Source organism: Heterodontus francisci, chromosome 25 (assembly GCF_036365525.1).
Source record: "Heterodontus francisci isolate sHetFra1 chromosome 25, sHetFra1.hap1, whole genome shotgun sequence".
NCBI lineage: Eukaryota > Metazoa > Chordata > Chondrichthyes > Heterodontiformes > Heterodontidae > Heterodontus > Heterodontus francisci.
Window position 1 is genome coordinate 14,673,798 of NC_090395.1, and position 18,111 is coordinate 14,691,908.

Sequence of the window (18,111 nt, forward strand, 5' to 3'; positions counted from 1 at the left end):
CCACTCAATGAATTAAAAGTGGCATACAGCATAAAATTCCAGATCAACCTTGATCAAACTGAATGGTAGGACAGGCTTGAAGGGCTGGATGGCCCACTCCTGTTCCTATGGACCAGGAGCAATGCAAAACAGTCATCTGCACATGCACCCAATACCCTACTGAAAAACAAGACCCCAGGCCCCCTGGCGTTGGCCCAAGCCTTACAGCAAGACCCATGATTGCTACAGCATCTCTCTGCAGCTACCTTATTCTTCCCCATCACCAATGCATTGGGGCTTTTGTTACAACCCTTTGCGTGCGGAGCAACTATACACTGCCCTGATGTGCCCCATTATACTTTCCAAACTGTGTGCTCCTTTTAGTGTTTTGCAGTGGAGGAGGAGGGGAGATGTATGGATAGTGGTTGTTCCTCTCTGTTTGTAATAACAGATGGACGGAGTTTGTAAAATTTTTTAAAATTAATTTGCAGCATATATTGTGTCAGCATATATTGTGTGTCCCCATTTGTCCTGAGAAGGTGGTGGTGAGCCTTCTTTTTGAACTTTTTGTGTGGTGAAGGTGCTGATATATGCCCAAGTTGGGACATTGGGTGGGTTGGAGGGGAAGTGGTTTTGGAGTTGGGATCTATGTGTGCCTTCAAAAACGTCCTGCACTTTTGAGGAGTGCAGACAGAGAGTTAAAGTGCTTTAGCTTTTTTAGGTTTTTTTATAATGGAATACTTAGCTTGGGAAAACACTGCATCTGTCACCTCCTTGATGCAACTAAGCACTGATTGGCACATGCGACACACATCACCCTCAGCAGCTTGGAAAGAAACTGATGGCAGCATTCACCTTGACAGTCACCACTGTCCTCAAAATCTTTTGAAGTTCTAGCTCCAGGACCCAGCACAGGCTTTGTCAAGGCCTCCATTTCTGTGACCAAATACTACAGTTGGACTGGCCCACAGTGCCAAACTGGTCAAGTGCCTCGCTCCAGAGACTTGAGCCCATAATCCAGGCTGACACTCTCAGTACAGTACTGAGGCAGTGCTGCACTGTTGGAGGGATCATCTTTCAGACAAGATGTTAAACTGTGGCTCCATCTGCCCTCTCAGCGGGACGTAAAAGTTTCCACCGCACTGTTTTGAAGAAGAGCAGGGAGTTCTCCCAGTGTCCTGGTCAATATTTATCCCTCAATCAACATCACTAAAATAGATCATCTGATCATTATTCCATGCTGGAGCTTGCTGTGCACAAACTGGCTTCTACATTTCCTTCATTACAACAGTGGTGACATTTCAAAAATACTTCATTAGCTGTAAAATGTTTTGGAACAGCCTAAGGTGTTGAAAGGCGCTATGGAAATGTAAGTGTTTTTTTGTCTACTGCAGATAAGTCTGACTGGCTCATCATTTGAATGTTAGCTGTAACGTACCACATCCGGTTTCACCCAGAGCACACAGAATAGACAGTGCACAGAGTGATTCACCCCACTTCTCTCGGCACCACCCCTTGACGTAGGGGGAAGGCTTGTGAGCTCCTGTGAGTTAACTACTGGGAGTATAATTCCTGGTAGGGCAACCCAAGCCAGACAGGTAGACAGGCAGGCCCAGACTAAAGGCGGTGCATCGCCCTCCTGGCAGGGGCAGTGAGTCCGGCTAATGACCTGTCGATGCAAAATTGCATTTTGTTATGGAAACAACCCAGAGACAAGACCAGTCTGTTACAGATCAGGAAATATAAACATCAACTGTGGGGAACAGTGACCTGCTGGATGTGAGGGGAGATGACATCAGTGGCGCAGTGGTTAGCACCGCAGCCTCACAGCTCCAGCGATCCGGGTTCGGTTCTGGGTACTGCCTGTGCGGAGTTTGCAAGTTCTCCCTGTGACCGCGTGGGTTTCTGCCGGGTGCTCCGGTTTCCTCCCACAGCTAAAGACTTGCAGGTTGATAGGTAAATTGGCCATTGTAAATTGCCCCTAGTGTAGGTAGGTGGTAGGAGAATGGTGGGGATGTGGTAGGGAATATGGGATTAATGTAGGATTAGTATAAAAATGGGTGGTTGTTGGTTGGCACAGACTCGGTGGGCCGAAGGGCCTGTTTCAGTGCTGTATCTCTCTATGACACCCTGATCAGAGTCTGATATCCTGCTCTATACAGACAAGAAATGGGATGCCTCATGTGCTGCTCTGCACAGGACACTCTAATTAATTAAGCTCTGAACACTAGAAATAACACATATTGGAGATTGAGTCTAGCTGCTACCAGCCTGCAGTATGACTCCGAAAGTCACATCGGCCTCTCCAAACTGTATTCCATCTGAACAAGGCATCAATATGTGTAAAGGATTATGTAAAAACAAAAACTAGAATATTCTATAGCTTTCTCCCAGCTATCTTCTCTTGCCTACATCTGAACTTTACGGTTATACACCCCTTCTGTATAACTGGGAGCGCTGATACCATAGACTGACCTGAGGTTCACGGACCTACAATACTTCTGTTGTTTTTCACTGATTAGCTGCAACGGATCCAGACAGCAATAGCGATATGTACAGTTTCCACAGCAGACCTGAAAGAATGTGCAGTCAAAGCCATGGTGCCAGTTTCCCTGTTTATCTGTGTACCACAAACAGTCATTGTCTGCAGACACTGCATGAGAAAGCAGAAGACAACATAACAGGGAACTAGAAAGAGAAAAGGATCAAAAATTTCAGCATTCTTCATAACAGACAAAATTCAGCAACAGGCATGAAGGTAACATAATCTAAAAAAAACCCACAGCTTTCTTTACTTAGAGTTGATTCTTGTCTATTAAGTGAAAGTAAAGGAGGGACAATAAATACCTCTTAATTTCCAGAAAATATTTAATAAGGTCCCTCACAGACAAATTGTGATTAAATTAAAAACTTGTGAGATCCAAAATGAACAGATTAGATAACAAGATACAGGATAGTAGTCATAATGCTGTGGTTCTAATTGGGCAGCGATGACCACATAGGTGCAGCAATTCCTGATGTTTAGGATACATTAACAATCTCGGTAAAGTTATTGCAACTGGAATGTTCCAGCCAGTGAATGAAAAAAGTCTGCAAAGGAAAGATGAATAATACAAAAAGTCTGCTATCATTCAAAAACGTTTCACAAAAACACACGGGAGTTACATGTGCTGTGGATAAAAGGGAACTGGTGGATGTACTGTACTTAGATTTCCAGAAGGCATTTGATAAGGTGCCACATCAAAGGTCATTGCAGAAAATAAAAGTTCATGGTGTAAAGGGTAACATTTTGGCATGGATAGAGGATTGGCTGGCTAAGAGGAAACAGAGAGTAGGCATAAATGGGTCATTTTCTGGTTAGCAAGATGCAACGAGTAGTGTAACTGCCACAAGGATCAGTGCTGGGGCCTCAACATTTTACAATATAATAAATACTTAGATGAAGGGACCGAAGGTATAGTTGCTAAATTTGCTGTAGGTAGTAAAGTAACTTGTGAAGAGGACATAAGGAGGCTACAAAGGGATATAGATAGGTTAAGTGAGTGGGAAAAGACGTGGCAAATGCAGTATAATGTGGGAAAGTGGGAAATTGTCCACTTTGGCAGGAAGAATAAAAAAGGAGCATATTATCTAAATGGTGAGAGATTGGAGAGCTTTGAGATGCAGAGGGATCGGGTGTCCGAGTGCATGAATCGCAAAAGGTTAATATGCAGGTACAGCATGTAATTAGGAAAGCTAATAGAATTATTGATTATCGTGAGCGGAATTGAATACAAAAGTAGGGAGGTTATGCTTCAACTATACAGGGCATTGGTCAGACCACATCTGGAATACAGTGTACAGTTTTTGTCTCCTTATTTAAGGAAGAATGTAAATACGTTGGAAGCAGTACAGAGAAGGTTTACGAGACTAATACCTGGAATGGGCAGGCTGGCTTACGAGGAAAGATTGGACAGGCTAGGCTTATATCCGTTGGAATTTAGAAGAATAAGAAGCGACTTAATTGAAATATATAAGATTCTGAGGGGTCTTGACAGGGTGGATGTGGAAAGAATGTTTCCCCTTGAGGGAGAATCTAGAACTAGCGGTCACTGTTTAAAAATAAGGGGTCGCCCAAGACAGAGATGAGGAGAAATGTTTTTCTCTCAGAGGGTCGTGAGTCTTTGGAATTCTCTTCCTCAAAAGGTGGTGGAAGCAGAGTCTTTGAATATTTTTAAGGCAGAGGTAGATAGATTCTTGATAAACAAGGGGGTGGAAGGTTATTGGGGGTAGGTGGAAATGTGGAGTAATCAGTTAAGCCATGATCTTATTGAATGGCGGAGCAGGCTCGAAGGGCCGAGTGGCCTACTCCTGCTCCTAGTTCATATGTAACTGCCATTCATTAAGAAATAGCAATGCACATTGATCTAAACTAGTAGTGATTCTAAGGAGGAACAAGGTGTTGAGCTAATAACATCTATCTATCTATGTATTTATCATTCGAAATCTTGTCGATGGTGTGACCATCATATCCACAATTTACTTCTTGTAACACTTTTAAGTCAAAATTTATAATTGAAAAACTATATGTAAACATTTCATAATGAATTTAAAAAATGTAAACAGTTGCCAGTCATAGTTTGTTGAACAGGTATGGTAGCATCAAAGGCCTTGACAAATGATTTGGAGACATAAGGAAATCTGCCTGTCCTTACCTGGTCTGGCCGATATATGACTCCAGACTCACAACAATATGGGTGACTCTTAACTGCCCTCTGAAATAGCCTAGCAAGTCATTCAGTTGTACGAAACTGCTACAAAAGTCTAATAAGAATAAAACCAACAGATGACCAGACGTCAATCTAGACACATGACACAACAAAGGCACAATCAGCTCAGTCAACCCTGCAAAGTCCTTTTCACTAACATCTGGGGACTTGTACCAAAGTTGGGAGAGCTGTCCCACAGACTAGTCAAGCAACAGCCTGACAAAGTCATACTCACCAAATCATACCTTACAACCAATAAAGAACAAAGAACAGTACAGCACAGGAACAGGCCATTCGGCCCCCCAAGCCTGCGCCAATCTTGATGCCTGCCTAAACTAAAACCTTCTGCACTTCCGGGGTCCATATCCCTCTATTCCCATCTTATTCATGTATTTGTCAAGATGCCTCTTAAACGTTGCTATCGTACCTGCTTCCACCACCTCCCCCAGCAGCAAGTTCCAGGCACTCACCACCCTCTGTGTAAAAAAACCTGCCTCGCACATCCCCTCTAAACTTTGCCCCTCGCATCTTAAACCCATGTCCCCTAGTAACTAACTCTTCCACCCTGGGAAAAAGCTTCTGACTATCCACTCTTTCCATGCCACTCATAACTTTGTAAACCTCTATCAGGTTGCCCCTCCACCTCCGTCGTTCCAGTGAATACAGTCCGAGTTTATCCAACTTCTCCTCATAGCTAATACACTCCAGACCAGGCAACATCCCAGTTTTTGTTTTTGTTTTTGTTTTTGTCCCAGTAAACTTCTTCTGTACCCTCTCCAAAGCCTCCACATCCTTCTGGTAGTGTGGCGACAAGAATTGTACCCAATATTCCAAGTGTGGCCTAACTAAGGTTCTGTACAGTTGCAGCATGACTTGCCAATTATTATACTCTATGCCCCGACCGATGAAGGCAAGCATGCCGTATGCCTTCTTGACTACCTTATCCACCTGCATTGTCACTTTCAGTGATCTGTGGACCTGTACGCCCAGATCTCTCTGCCTGTCAATACTCATAAGGGTTCTGCCATTTACTGTATAATTCCCATCTGTATTAGACCTTCCAAAATACATTACCTCACATTTGTCCGGATTAAACTCCATCTGCCATTTCTCCGCCCAAGTCGCCAACCGATCTATATCCTGCTGTATCCTCTGACAATCCTCATCACTATCCGCAACTCCACCAACCCTTTGTATCGTCCGCAAACTTACCAATCAGACCAGCTACATTTTCCTCCAAATCATTTATATATACTACAAACAGCAAAGGTCCCAGCACTGATCCCTGCAGAACACCACTAGTCACTTCCCTCCATTCAGAAAAGCACCCTTCCACTGCTACCCTCTGTCTTCTAATAACGAGCCAGTTCTGTATCCATCTTGCCAGCTCACCTCTGATCCCGTGTGCCTTCACCTTTTGTACCAGTCTGCCATGAGGGACCTTGTCAAAGGCTTTACTGTAGTCCATGTAGACAACATCCACTGCCCTTCCTTCACCAATCATCTTCGTTACTTACTCAAAAAACCCGATCAAGTTAGTGAGACACAATGTCCCAAACTGTTCCATCGCCATCCCTGGGTATGCTCTGTCCCACCGACAGAACAGACCCATCAAAGGTGGCAGCACAGCGGTATACAGGAGGGAAGGAGTGGGCCTGGGAGGCCTGAACATTGACTCAGGTCCCATGAAGTCTCATGGCATCAGGTCAAACATGGGCATGGAAACCTCCCGCTGATTATCACCTACTGCCCTCCTTCAGCTGGTGAATCATGTTAAACAGCACTTGGAAGAAGCACTGAGGGTAGCAAGGGCACAGAATGTACTCTGGGTGGGGTACTTCAATGTCCATCACCAAGTGTGGCTCGGTAGCACCACTACTGACCGAGCTGGCTGAGTCCTGAAGGACATATCTGCCAGACTGGGCCTGTGGCAGGTGACCTCACCCTCACCAATCTACCTGGCGCAGGTGCATTTGTCCGTGACTGTATTCGTTTCCAAAGTTCTGCAAGCTTCCCTATATGCAGATTTTGGAGTCTTGGACTAGTCTGGAGGTACACAGCATGTTGTAAGTTTAAGGTGATGTCTTGCTGCCTGGTCACGTTGGACCGGAGCGGTGGCGGCAGTCGACAGGTAGACCTGGGAGGAGGTGGATCCAGAGTGGGATCTGTATAAGCAAGAGCGGGGCTCGAGGCCTACACTTACCTTGGACTGGAGCAGCGGTGGCAGTTGGCAGGCGGACCTGGGAGGAGGCAGATCCGGAGCGGGACCTGTATAAGCAAGAGCGGGGCTCGAGGCCTACACCTACCTAAAGACCAGAACGGCGGCAAGGTCTCCCTCTGTTCCGGCGCACGCTGAGTTTCGAAGGAGGGGAAAAAAAACTTACTAACATCGCGGGAAATCTGTAAGCTGATTGATTGGGTAAGTAACAGCTGTTAGAGTCTGTAAATAGCTTAGAAAATCAGGTTAGTACTACTAAAGTGTGCTTTTTGTTTTTAATTAGTGTAATTTATTAATAATTACTAGTAATTATTACTAATTTTTTTTATATAGTAAGTAGCGGTTTTCAGGGAATCAAAGTGTCTAGTGTAAATGATCTCAAATTTTTTGAGTAAATTAAGGGTAAGTCATGGCAGGGTAGCTTGGCAGTGCGGAGTGCTCCTCCTGTACAATGTGGGAAGTCAGGGACACTTCCAGCGTCCAGGGCGAACACGTGTGCAGGAAGTGTCTCCAGCTACAGCTACTCAAAATCCGCATTTCAGATCTGGAGCGGCGGCTGGAGACACTGTGGAGCATCCGCGAGGTTGAGGTCATCGTGCAATGCACATACAAGGAGGTGGTCACGCCTCAGGTAAAGACTGTTCAGGCAGAAAGGGAATGTGTGACCGCCAGGCAGAGTAGAAGAACTAGGCAGGTAGTGCAGGAGTCCCCTGGGTCCATCTCCCTATCTAACAGATATTCCGCTTTGCATACTGTGGGGGGATAGCTTCTCAGGAATGCAGCAAGAGCCAAGTCTATGGCACCACGAGTGGCTCAGCTGCACAGACAGGGAGGAAAAGGAGTGGGAGAGCTATAGTGATAGGGGATTCTATCGTAAGGGGTACAGATAGGCGTCTCTGTGGCCACAAACGTGACTCCAGGATGGTATGTTGCCTCGCTGGGGGGGCTCGGGTCAAGGATGTCACGGAGCAGCTGCAGGACATTCTGAAGGGGGAGGTTGAACAGTCAGAGGTTGTGGTTCACGTTGGTACCAACGACATAGGTAGAAAGAGGGATGAGATCCTGCAACAAGAATTTAGGGAGCTAGGTAGCAGATTAAAAAGCAAGGCCTCAAAGGTTGTAATCTCTGGATTACTCCCGGTGCCATGTGGTGGCCAGTATAGGAATAGGAGGATAGAGCAGATGAATGCGTGGCTGAAGAGATGGTGCAGGAGGGAGGGCTTTAATTTCCTGGATCACTGGGTCTGTTTCTGGCGAAAGTGGGACCTGTACAAGTTGAACGGGTTGCACCTGAAATGCAACGGGACCAACATCCTTGCTGGGAGGTTTGCTAGTGCTGTTGTGGGTGGTGGTTTAAAATAATTTGGCAGGGGGATGGGATACAGAGTGGAGGTACTGTAGAAGGTGATGCACAGCCAAATATGGAAGAGAAATTAAGTCAGTCTGGAAGGCTGTTAAGGCACAAGCAAATAATGCAAGACTGGACTGCATTTATTTTAATGCAAGGAGTCTGACAAGTAAGGCAGATGAATTGAGGGTGTTGATTAACACAAGGAAATATGATATTATTGCTATCACAGAGACATGGTTGAGGAAGGGGCAGGACTGGCAGCTCAATATTCCAGAATATAGAATCTTCAGGTGTGACAGGGAAGGGTGTAAAAGAGCAAGTGGCATTGCACTATTGATTACGGAGTCAATTCCTGCAGTAAGGAGGGATGAAATCTTAAAAGGGTCATCAAATGAGGCCATATGGGTAGAATTTAAAAACAAAAAGGAGGTAATCACTTGGCTGGGAGTGTACTACAGGCCTCCAAACAGTCAGGGAGAAATAGAGGAGCAGATATGTAGACAAATCTCAGAGAGGTGTAAAAATAATAGCGTAATAACAGTAGGGGATTTCAACTTCCCCAATATTAACTGGGATAGTCTTAGTGCAAAAGGCTTAAAGGGGGTGGAATTCTTAAAGTGCATCCAGGAGAGCTTTTTGAGCCAGTACGTAGAAAGTCCGACAAGAGAAGGGGCGGTACTGGACCTAATCCTAGGAAATGAAGCCGGACAAGTGGTAGAAGTGTCAGTGGGGGAGCATTTCAGGGATAGTGACCATAACTCTAAAGATTTAACGTGGTTATGGAAAAGGACATAGATGGACCGGAAATAAAGGTACTGAATTGAGGGAAGGCCGATTTCAATATGATAAAGCAGGATCTGGCCAAAGTGGACTAGGAGCAGCTACTTGTAGGAAAGTCTACATCAGACCAGTGGGAGTCATTCAAAGAGGAAATAGTGAGGGTTCAGAGCAAACATGTTTCTGTAAAGGTGAAGGGTAGGACCAACAGGTCCAGGGAACCCTGGATGTCAAGGGATATAGAGGATTGGAGAAGGGGAAAAAAAGGTTTATGGCAGATTCAGAGCGCTGAAAACAGCGGAGGCCCTAGAGGAGTATAGAAAATGTACGGGGTACTTTAAAAAGTAATTAGGAGAGTGAAGAGGGGACATGAAATAGCACTGGCGGGCAAGATTAAGGAAAATCCCAAGGCATTTTATAAGTTTATTAAGGGCAAGAGGATAACCAAGGAAAGAGTAGGCCCATTAGGGACCAAAGTGGCAATGTGTGTGTGGAGCCAGAGGATGTAGGTGAGGTCTTAAATGATTACTTATCTGTATTCACTATGGAGAAGGACGATGTAGGTGTAGAGATCAGGGAGAGGGATTGTGATATACTCGAACAAATTAGCATTGAAAGGGAGGAAGTATTAGCAGTTTTAGCGGGCTTAAAAGTGGATAAGTCCCTCGGCCGAGATGAGATGTATCCCAGGCTGTTATGTGAGGCAAGGGAGGAGATAGCAGGGGCTCTGACACAAGTTTTCAAATCCTCTCTGGCCATAGGAGAGGTGCCAGAGGATTGGAGGACAGCAAGTGTGGTACCATTATTCAAGAAGGGTAGCAGGGATAAACCAGGTAATTACAGGCCGGTGAGTCTAACATCAGTGGTTGGGAAACTATTGGAAAACATTCTGAGGGACAGGATTAATCTCCACTTGGAGAGGCAGGGATTAATCAAGGATAGTCAGCATGGCTTTGTCAGGGGGAGAGCATGTCTAACAAACTTGATTGAATTTTTCGAGGAGGTGACTAGATGTGTAGATGAGGGTAAAGCAGTTGATGTAGTCTACATGGACTTCAGTAAGGCTTTTGACAAGGTCTCGCATGGGAGATCGGTTAAGAAGGTAAGAGCCCATGGGATCCAGAGCAATTTGGCTCCAAAATTGACTTAGTGGCAGGAGGCAGAGGGTGATGGTCGAGGGTTGTTTTTGCGATTGGAAGCCTGTGGCCAGTGGTGTACCAAAGGGATCGGTGCTGGGACCCTTGCTGTTTGTCGTGCACATTAATGATTTAGATGTGAATATAGGAGGTATGATCAGTAAGTTCACAGATGACACGGAAATTGGTGGTGTCGTAAATAGTGAGGAGGAAAGCCTTAGATTATGGGATGATAATTTAGGGCGGCACAGTGGCGCAGTGGTTAGCACCGCAGCCTCACAGCTCCAGGGACCCGGGTTCGATTCCGGGTACTGCCTGTGTGGAGTTTGCAAGTTCTCCCTGTGTCTGCGTGGGTTTTCTCTGGGTGCTCCGGTTTCCTCCCACAAGCCAAAAGACTTGTAGGTTGATAGGTAAATTGGCCATTATAAATTGTCACTAGTATAGGTAGGTGGTAGGGAAATATAAAAACAGGTGGGGATGTTTGGTAGGAATATGGGATTAGTGTAGGATTAGTATAAATGGGTAGTTGATGTTCGGCACAGACTCGGTGGGCCGAAGGGCCTGTTTCAGTGCTGTATCTCTAATCTAATCTAATCTAATCATACAGATGGGCTGGTAAGATGGGCAGAGCAGTGGCAAATGGAATTTAATCCTGAGAAGTGTAAGGTGATGCATTTTGGGAGTACGAACAAGACAAGGGAATATACAATGGGTGGTAGGAACCTAGAAAGTACAGAAGGTCAGAGGGACCTTGGTGTACTTGTCCATCGATCACTGAAGGCAGCAGCACAGGTAGATAAGGTGGTTATGAAGGCATATGGGATACTTGCCTTTATTAGCCGAGGCATAGAATATAAGAGTAGGGAGGTTATGATGGAGCTGTATAAAACGCTAGTTCGGCCATCGCTGGAGTATTGTGTACAGTTCTGGTCACCACATTATAGGAAGGATGTGATTGTACTGGAGAGGGTGCAGAGGAGATTCACCAGGATGTTGCCTGGGCTGGAGCATTTCAGCTATGAAGAGAGACTGGATAGGCTAGCATTCTTTTCCTGAGAGCAGAGAAGGCTGAGGGGGGACCTGATTGAGGTATACAAAATTGAGGGGCATAGAGAGTGTAGATAGGAAGAAACATTTTCCCTTCCTGGAGGTGTCAATAACCAGGGGGCATAGATTGAAGGTAAGGGGTAGGAGGTTTAGAGGGGATGTGAGGAAAAAAATGTGTGGTTGGAATCTGGAACACACTTGCTGAAGGGGTAGTAGAGGCAGGAACCCTCACAACATTTAAGAAGTATCTGGATAAGCACTTGAAACGCCATAGCTTACAAGGCTATGGGCCCAGTGCTGGAAAACTGGATTAGGATAGGTGCTTGATGGCCGACACAGACACGATGGGCCGAAGGGACTGTTTCTCTGCTGTATAACTCTATGACTCTAGGACTCAATAGCTTCATGAGTTATCATAGTATAGGTCCCACGTGCAAGTGGGGAATGATTTATGGGTGTCATTGTCAAACATCACACTAAGGGTAGCCAGACATTGCAGTGAGAAGGCAGCACACCTATCTCACTGATCATGTCAAAAATACCTACTTTCTCAAAAGTATTCTTAAAACACTCTTTGCAATATGTTTTATATTACCGTCTGGGTATTTTATAGTACTACAATTTAGAGGGGGGAATCTGTGATTACTAATCCATTTGAAAAGGGGTCCTTCAACCAAAAAACTTTGAGAACCACTGCTTTAATCCCTTTGTACAAACATACGAATTAGGAGCAGAAGTAGGCCATTCGGCCCCTCGAGCCTGCTCCGCCATTGAATAAGATCAAGGCTGAGCTGTTTGTGTCTCGAATTCTATACTCCCATCTACCCCTGATAATCTTTCATTCCCTTGCCTAACAAGAATCTATCAACCTCTGCCTTAAACAATATTCAATAACCCCGCCTCCACCGCCTTCTGAGGCAGAGAGTTCCAAAGTCGCACAACCCTCTGAGAAATAAATTCTCTTCATCTTTGTCCTAAAAGGGTGACCCATAATTTTAAAATAGTTCTGAACTCATCCACAAGAGGAAATATCCTTTCCACATCCACCTTGTCAAGACCATTCAGAATCTATAAACTTCAATCAAGTCTCCCCTCACCCTTCTAAACTCCAGTGAAAGTAAGCCCAGTCTGTCCAACCTTTCCTCATAAGACACCCAGCTCATTCTAGGTCTCAATCTAGTAAACTTCCTCTGAACCACCTCCAACACATTCACATCCTTCCTTAAATAAGGAGACCAAAACTGCTCACAGTATTCGAGATGTGGTCTGACCAATGCCCTGTATAACTGAAGCATAACATCCTTACTTTTATTTTCAGTTCCTCTCTTAATAAAGGATAGCATTCCATTAACCTTCTTTATTACTTGCTGTACTTGCATACTTATTTTTTGTGGCTCATGCACTAGAACACTTCGATCCCTCTGCACCCCGGAATCCTGCAGTCGTTTTCCGTTTAAGTAATACTCTGCTTTTTTATTCTTCCTGCCAAAGTGAACAACTTCACATTTTCCCACATTATACTCCATCTGCCAGATTTTTGCCCACTCACTCAACCTATCTATATCAGTCTGCAACCTCCTTAAGTCCTCTTCACAACATACTTTCCTACCCATTTTTGTGTCATCTGCAAATTTAGCTACCATGCCATCGCTCCCTTCATCTAAGTCATTGATATAAATTGTAAAAAGTTGAGGCCCCGGCACAGACCCCTGCAGGACTCCACTCGTCACATCCTGCCAATCAGAAAAGGACCCAATTATGCATACTCTCTGTTTTCTGCCAGCCAGACAATTTTCTATCCATGCTAATATGTTACCCCCTACACCATGAGCTCCAACTTTGCACAATAACCTTTTATGTGGCACCTTGTCAAATGCCTTCTGGAAATCCAATTACAGTACATCAACTGTCTCCCCCTTTATCCACAGCGCATGTTACTCCTTCAAAAAACTCCAATAAATTGATTAAACATGATTCCCCTTTCACAAAACCAGGCTGACTATTCCTGATTACATAAGAACATAAGAAATAGGAGCTGGAGTAGGCCTTTCGGCCCCTCAAGCCTGCCCTGCCATTCAATAAGATCATAGCTGATCTGTCCCAGATCTCAACTCCTCTTTCGTGCCAGCTCCTCATAGCGCTCAACTCCCCGATATTTCAAAAATCTATCTACCTCCTCTTTAAATCCTTTCAGTGATCTAGCCTCCACAACTCTCTGGGGCAGAGAATTCCAGACACTCACTATCCTCTGAGAGAAGAAATTCCTTCGCATCTCAGTTTTAAATGAGTGCCCCTTATTCTGTAACTATGTCCCCTAGTTCAAGATTCCCCCACGAGTGGAAACATCCTCTCAACATCTAACCTGTCAAGCCCACTTAGAATCAGGTCCTGGTGACTTGTCTGCCTTTAGTCCCATTAGACATGTCAAATACTTTGTCCCCCGTGAGAGACTATTACAAGATCTTTCCTCCCAGTACCTCCTTGCTTATCTGATATCTGTGGTAGAGGCCTGCTACCCAACCCGAACCCGACGGTCGGGTCAGGCCAAGTCCGGGTCGAGCCGGGCCGGACACACACACAGTAGGTGCTCTGCTGGTAAGTATTAAAATTAAAAAACTTACTTGAGCTGGGAGTCTGGGACAAAACTGAGTCTGCGCAGTGAGCGAGTGATGTCACTATGACATCATCAGGCATGCGCTGCAGCTTCCTGGAGGTTCCGAGTCGGTAGGATGGCCGGGTTGGGCTCGGGTCGGGTCGAGTTGGGGCGGGTTCGGGTCGGGCTTGGGCAAAATAGGAGGGACTCGGGCCGGCTCAGGTCCGCTGTGATTCGGTCGGGTTCCTTTCTCCTGACCAGAGCAGGCCTCTAATCTGTGGGATGTTTATAGTGTCCTCCATCGTGAAGACCGATGCAAAATATTGGTTTAAGTTATCTGCCATTTCCCTGTTCACCGTTATCAATTCTCCAGTCGCATACTCCAAGGGTCCCATGCACACTTTAGCTACTCTCTTTTTATATATCCGTAGAAGCTCTTGCTGTTTGTTTTTATATTTCTTGCCAATTTACTTTCATAATCAATTTTCTCCCTCTTTATTAGCTTTTTAGTCATCCGCTGCTAGTTCCTAAAACATTCCCAATCCTCTGGCCTACCACTATTTTTAGCCACTTTGCATGCCTTAGTTTTTGATTGGATACTCTCCTTGACTGCCCTTGTCAACCACAGGTGGTTCATCCTTCTCATCGAATCCTTCTTTTTGAGCAGGATAAATTTTTGCTGAGCATTATGAAATATCTGCTTAAATGTCTGGCATTGCTCATCCCCTTGGTCTATTTCCCCGCCCGCTTTAGACAACTCTTTCTTCATACCTCTGTAATTAGAAACATAGGGCTGAGTTTTACACCGCCCCAGCGGGTCGGATGGTGGAGTGGGGGCGGCGTAAAATTGAGTGGGAGGCTCCAGGAGGTCTACCTGCCCCGCTTCCGCCTCCGGCCACGTTTACGGCATCGGGCCACTTAAAGGCCCTTGCCTGTCTCCACGGGTATTTGACCCATGGCAAGCGGGCGTTCTGGGGATGTGAAAGGCCACTCAGTGATAGCAGCCGGCCTTTCTGCGCCCCTTGGGGGGGGGGGGGGTGGGGGCATGGCAGTCAGGCACAGGGTGCCCGATTGAAGGCCACCCCCACCTCTCAACCCACCCCCAGGACCCAAGATGCCTCCCCTCCCCCCAAATGACCACTCCAGCCTCACCAAGGAAGGACCGATCCTCCTGGTGAGGCTACCCCTACTTACCTTCACTCATGGATCCATGGCGTCGGCTGGGCTGCAGTCCCAGCAGTGGCCACCGCTCCCGGTGGCACAGCTGGGACTAAGAGCTGCTGGCCCACTGATTGGCCGGCAGCTCACTGAGGCGAGACCTCCTCCCTCAAGCGGATGGAAGACCCTCCTCGGGACATTTAAAGCCCGGGGGCCTGTAAAATGCGTGACGGGAACCCGTAAAATGCGGCACGGATCCCCGGGCTAGGCGGAAGCGGGTTCGCCACTGACTTTCACGTCGGTGGCGAATTCCCACCCGACTAAGGTAAAATCCAACACATGGAAACATAGAAAAATAGGAGTGAGAGGCGCCATTCGGCCCTTCGAGCCTGTTCCACCATTCAATAAGATCATGGCTGATCACCCAAACTCAGTACCCAGTTCCCGCGTTCTCCCTGTATCCCTTGGTCCCATTAGCCCTAAGAACGATATCTAACTCTTTCTTGAATATATTTCATGATTTGGCCTCAACTGCTTTCTGTGGTAGAGAATTCCACAGGTTCACCACTCTCTGGGTGAAGAAATTTCTCCTCATCTCAGTCCTAAATGACTTACCTCTTATCCTTAGACTGTGACCCCTGGTCCTGGACTCCCCTGCCGTCGTGAACATCCTTCCTGCATCTAGTCTGTCCACTCCTGTTAGAATTTTGTAGGTTTCTATGAGATCCCCTCTCATTCTTCTAAATTCCAGCAAATACAAGCCTAATCGACACAATCTCTCTTCATACGTCAGTCCTGCCATCCCAGGAATCAATTTGGTGAACCTTTGTTGCACTCCCTCCATAGCAAGAACATCCTTCCTCAGATACGGAGACCAAAACTGCACACAATACTCCAGATGTGGTCTCACCAAGGCCTTGTATAATTGTAGCAAGACATCCTTGCTCCTGTACTCGAATCCTCTCGCTGTGAAGGCCAACATACCATTTGCCTTCTTAACTGCCTGCTGCACCTGCATGCTTACCTTCAGTGACTGGTGTACGAGAACACCCAGGTCTCGCTGCACCTCCCCCTTTCCCAATCTAACGCCATTCAGATAATAATCTGCCTTTCTGTTTTTGCTACTAAAGTGGATAACCTCACATTTATCCAAATTATACTGCATCTGCCATGTATTTGCCCACTCACTCAACCTGTCCAAATCACACTGAAGCTTCTCTGCATCCTCCTCACAGCTCAGACTCCCAACCAGCTTTGTGTCGTCTGCAAATCTGGATATATTACATTTAATTCCCTCATCTATATCATTAATATATATTGTGAATAGCTGGGCTCCTAGCACTGATCCCTGCGGTACCCCACTAGTCACTGCCTAACACTCGGAAAAAGACCCGTCTATTCCTACTCTTTGTTTCCTGTCTGCCAACCAGTTCTCGATCCATGTCAGTACCTTACCCACAATCCCATGTGCTTTAATTTTACACGCTAATCTCTTATGTGGGACCTTATCAAAATACACCACATCCACTGGTTCTCCCTTTTTTTTTTACATCCTCAAAAATTCCAGTAGATTTGTCAAGCATGATTTCCCTTTTGTAAATCCATGTTGACTTTGTCTGATCCTGTCACTGTTTTCCAAGTGCTCTGCTATTCCATCTTTTATCATGGACTCTAGCATTTTCCCCACTACTGATATCAGGCTAACCGGTCTACAATTCCCTGTTTTTTCTCTACCTCCTTTTTTAAATAGTAGGGTTACATTAGCTACCCTCCAATCCTTTGGAACTGTTCCAGAGACTATAGAATCTGTGTCCTCTGGTTGCCAACTCTCCTGCCAATGGAAACAGTTTCTCCCCATCTACTCTATCAAAACCCGTCATAATTTTAACACTTCTATCAAATATCCCCTCAACCTTCTCTGCTCTAAGGACAATAAGCCCTGTATCAAACACTGACATAGACCAGTTGTGCTCAATGAACTGTTTCTGAGCTGTGCATTCTATCTAATTCTATGTATGTAATTAGCTCCTTTAAAGAGCCTGCACATATAAAATGGGCCAAATGGTATGATTCTATACATACGATAAACAGCACAGAAACAGACCATTCAGCCCAACAAGTCCATGCCGGCATTTACGTTCCACTGGAGTCTAAAAATAGACCTCTGGCACAGATAAGGACTGAGCCATGATCTTTGGTTTACGAGACCGACGCCTTGCATCTTGACCACTGTATACAGGCAAATAAATAAATTGGACTTGAAAGCTTGTGGATCAGACTATCATTGCATGCAGTGTGGACTGGGTTTGAATATTCCAGACTGCTGACTCATCAGGGGTACAAAGATAAGGTCCTGAGACTGAGGTTGAAGGACAAAGGATATCATAGCTATTACTGAAATGTGGTTTAAAGAAGGGCAAGAATGGCAGCTCAATATTCCAGGTTACAGGGTTTTCAGACAAGACAGAGAGGGATTAAACAGGAAGGGGGTTTGCAATATTGGTTAAAGAAACAATCACAGCTGTGAGGACGGATGATATGCTAGAAGGAGCATCAAATGAGGCCAGATGGGTTGAACAAGAGAACAAAAAGGGGCAATCATGCTGCTGGGAGTATACTATAAACCCCCAAACAGTCAGAGGGAGATAGAAGAACAAATGTGTAGGCAAGTTACTGAGAAGTGCAGAAACAATAGGGCAGTAATATTGGGGGATTTCAACTACCCTAATATTAACTGTGATAATTTCAGTGTAAAAGGTAGAGGGCGAAAAATTCTTAAAATGCATTCAGGAGAACTTTTTTACCAGTACGTAGCAAGCCCAGCAAGTGAAGAGCCTGTTCTGGATTTAGTGTCAGGGAAAAAGCTGGGCAGGTGGAAGCGGTAGCAGTGGAAGAGCATTTTTGTGGTAATGATCAAAATTCAGTTAAATTTAGAGTAGTGTTACGACCAGCTGAGGAACGGGTCTCAGGCTCCCTTTTCGTCCCTTCTCTAGTTTGACCGCAATAGGGTTTATCCTTTTAAACACAGTGATTTAACTTACCATCTCAGTGAGCACTTGCTCCTGTTCCTCTAATATAACTGCAAATGAATCAATTAGACAGCT

General features: G+C 45.5%; 1 protein-coding gene across 1 annotated transcript in view; it reads right to left on the reverse strand.

Moving 5' to 3' along the window:
* shisa4 (shisa family member 4) overlaps positions 1-18,111 on the reverse strand; it is a 90,392-nt gene that overhangs the window by 37,956 nt on the left and 34,325 nt on the right. The window contains exon 4 of the mRNA XM_068056905.1: positions 2,455-2,632. Within this exon, the coding sequence (XP_067913006.1) occupies positions 2,455-2,632 (178 nt within the window). The remainder of the gene's footprint in view (positions 1-2,454; positions 2,633-18,111) is intronic.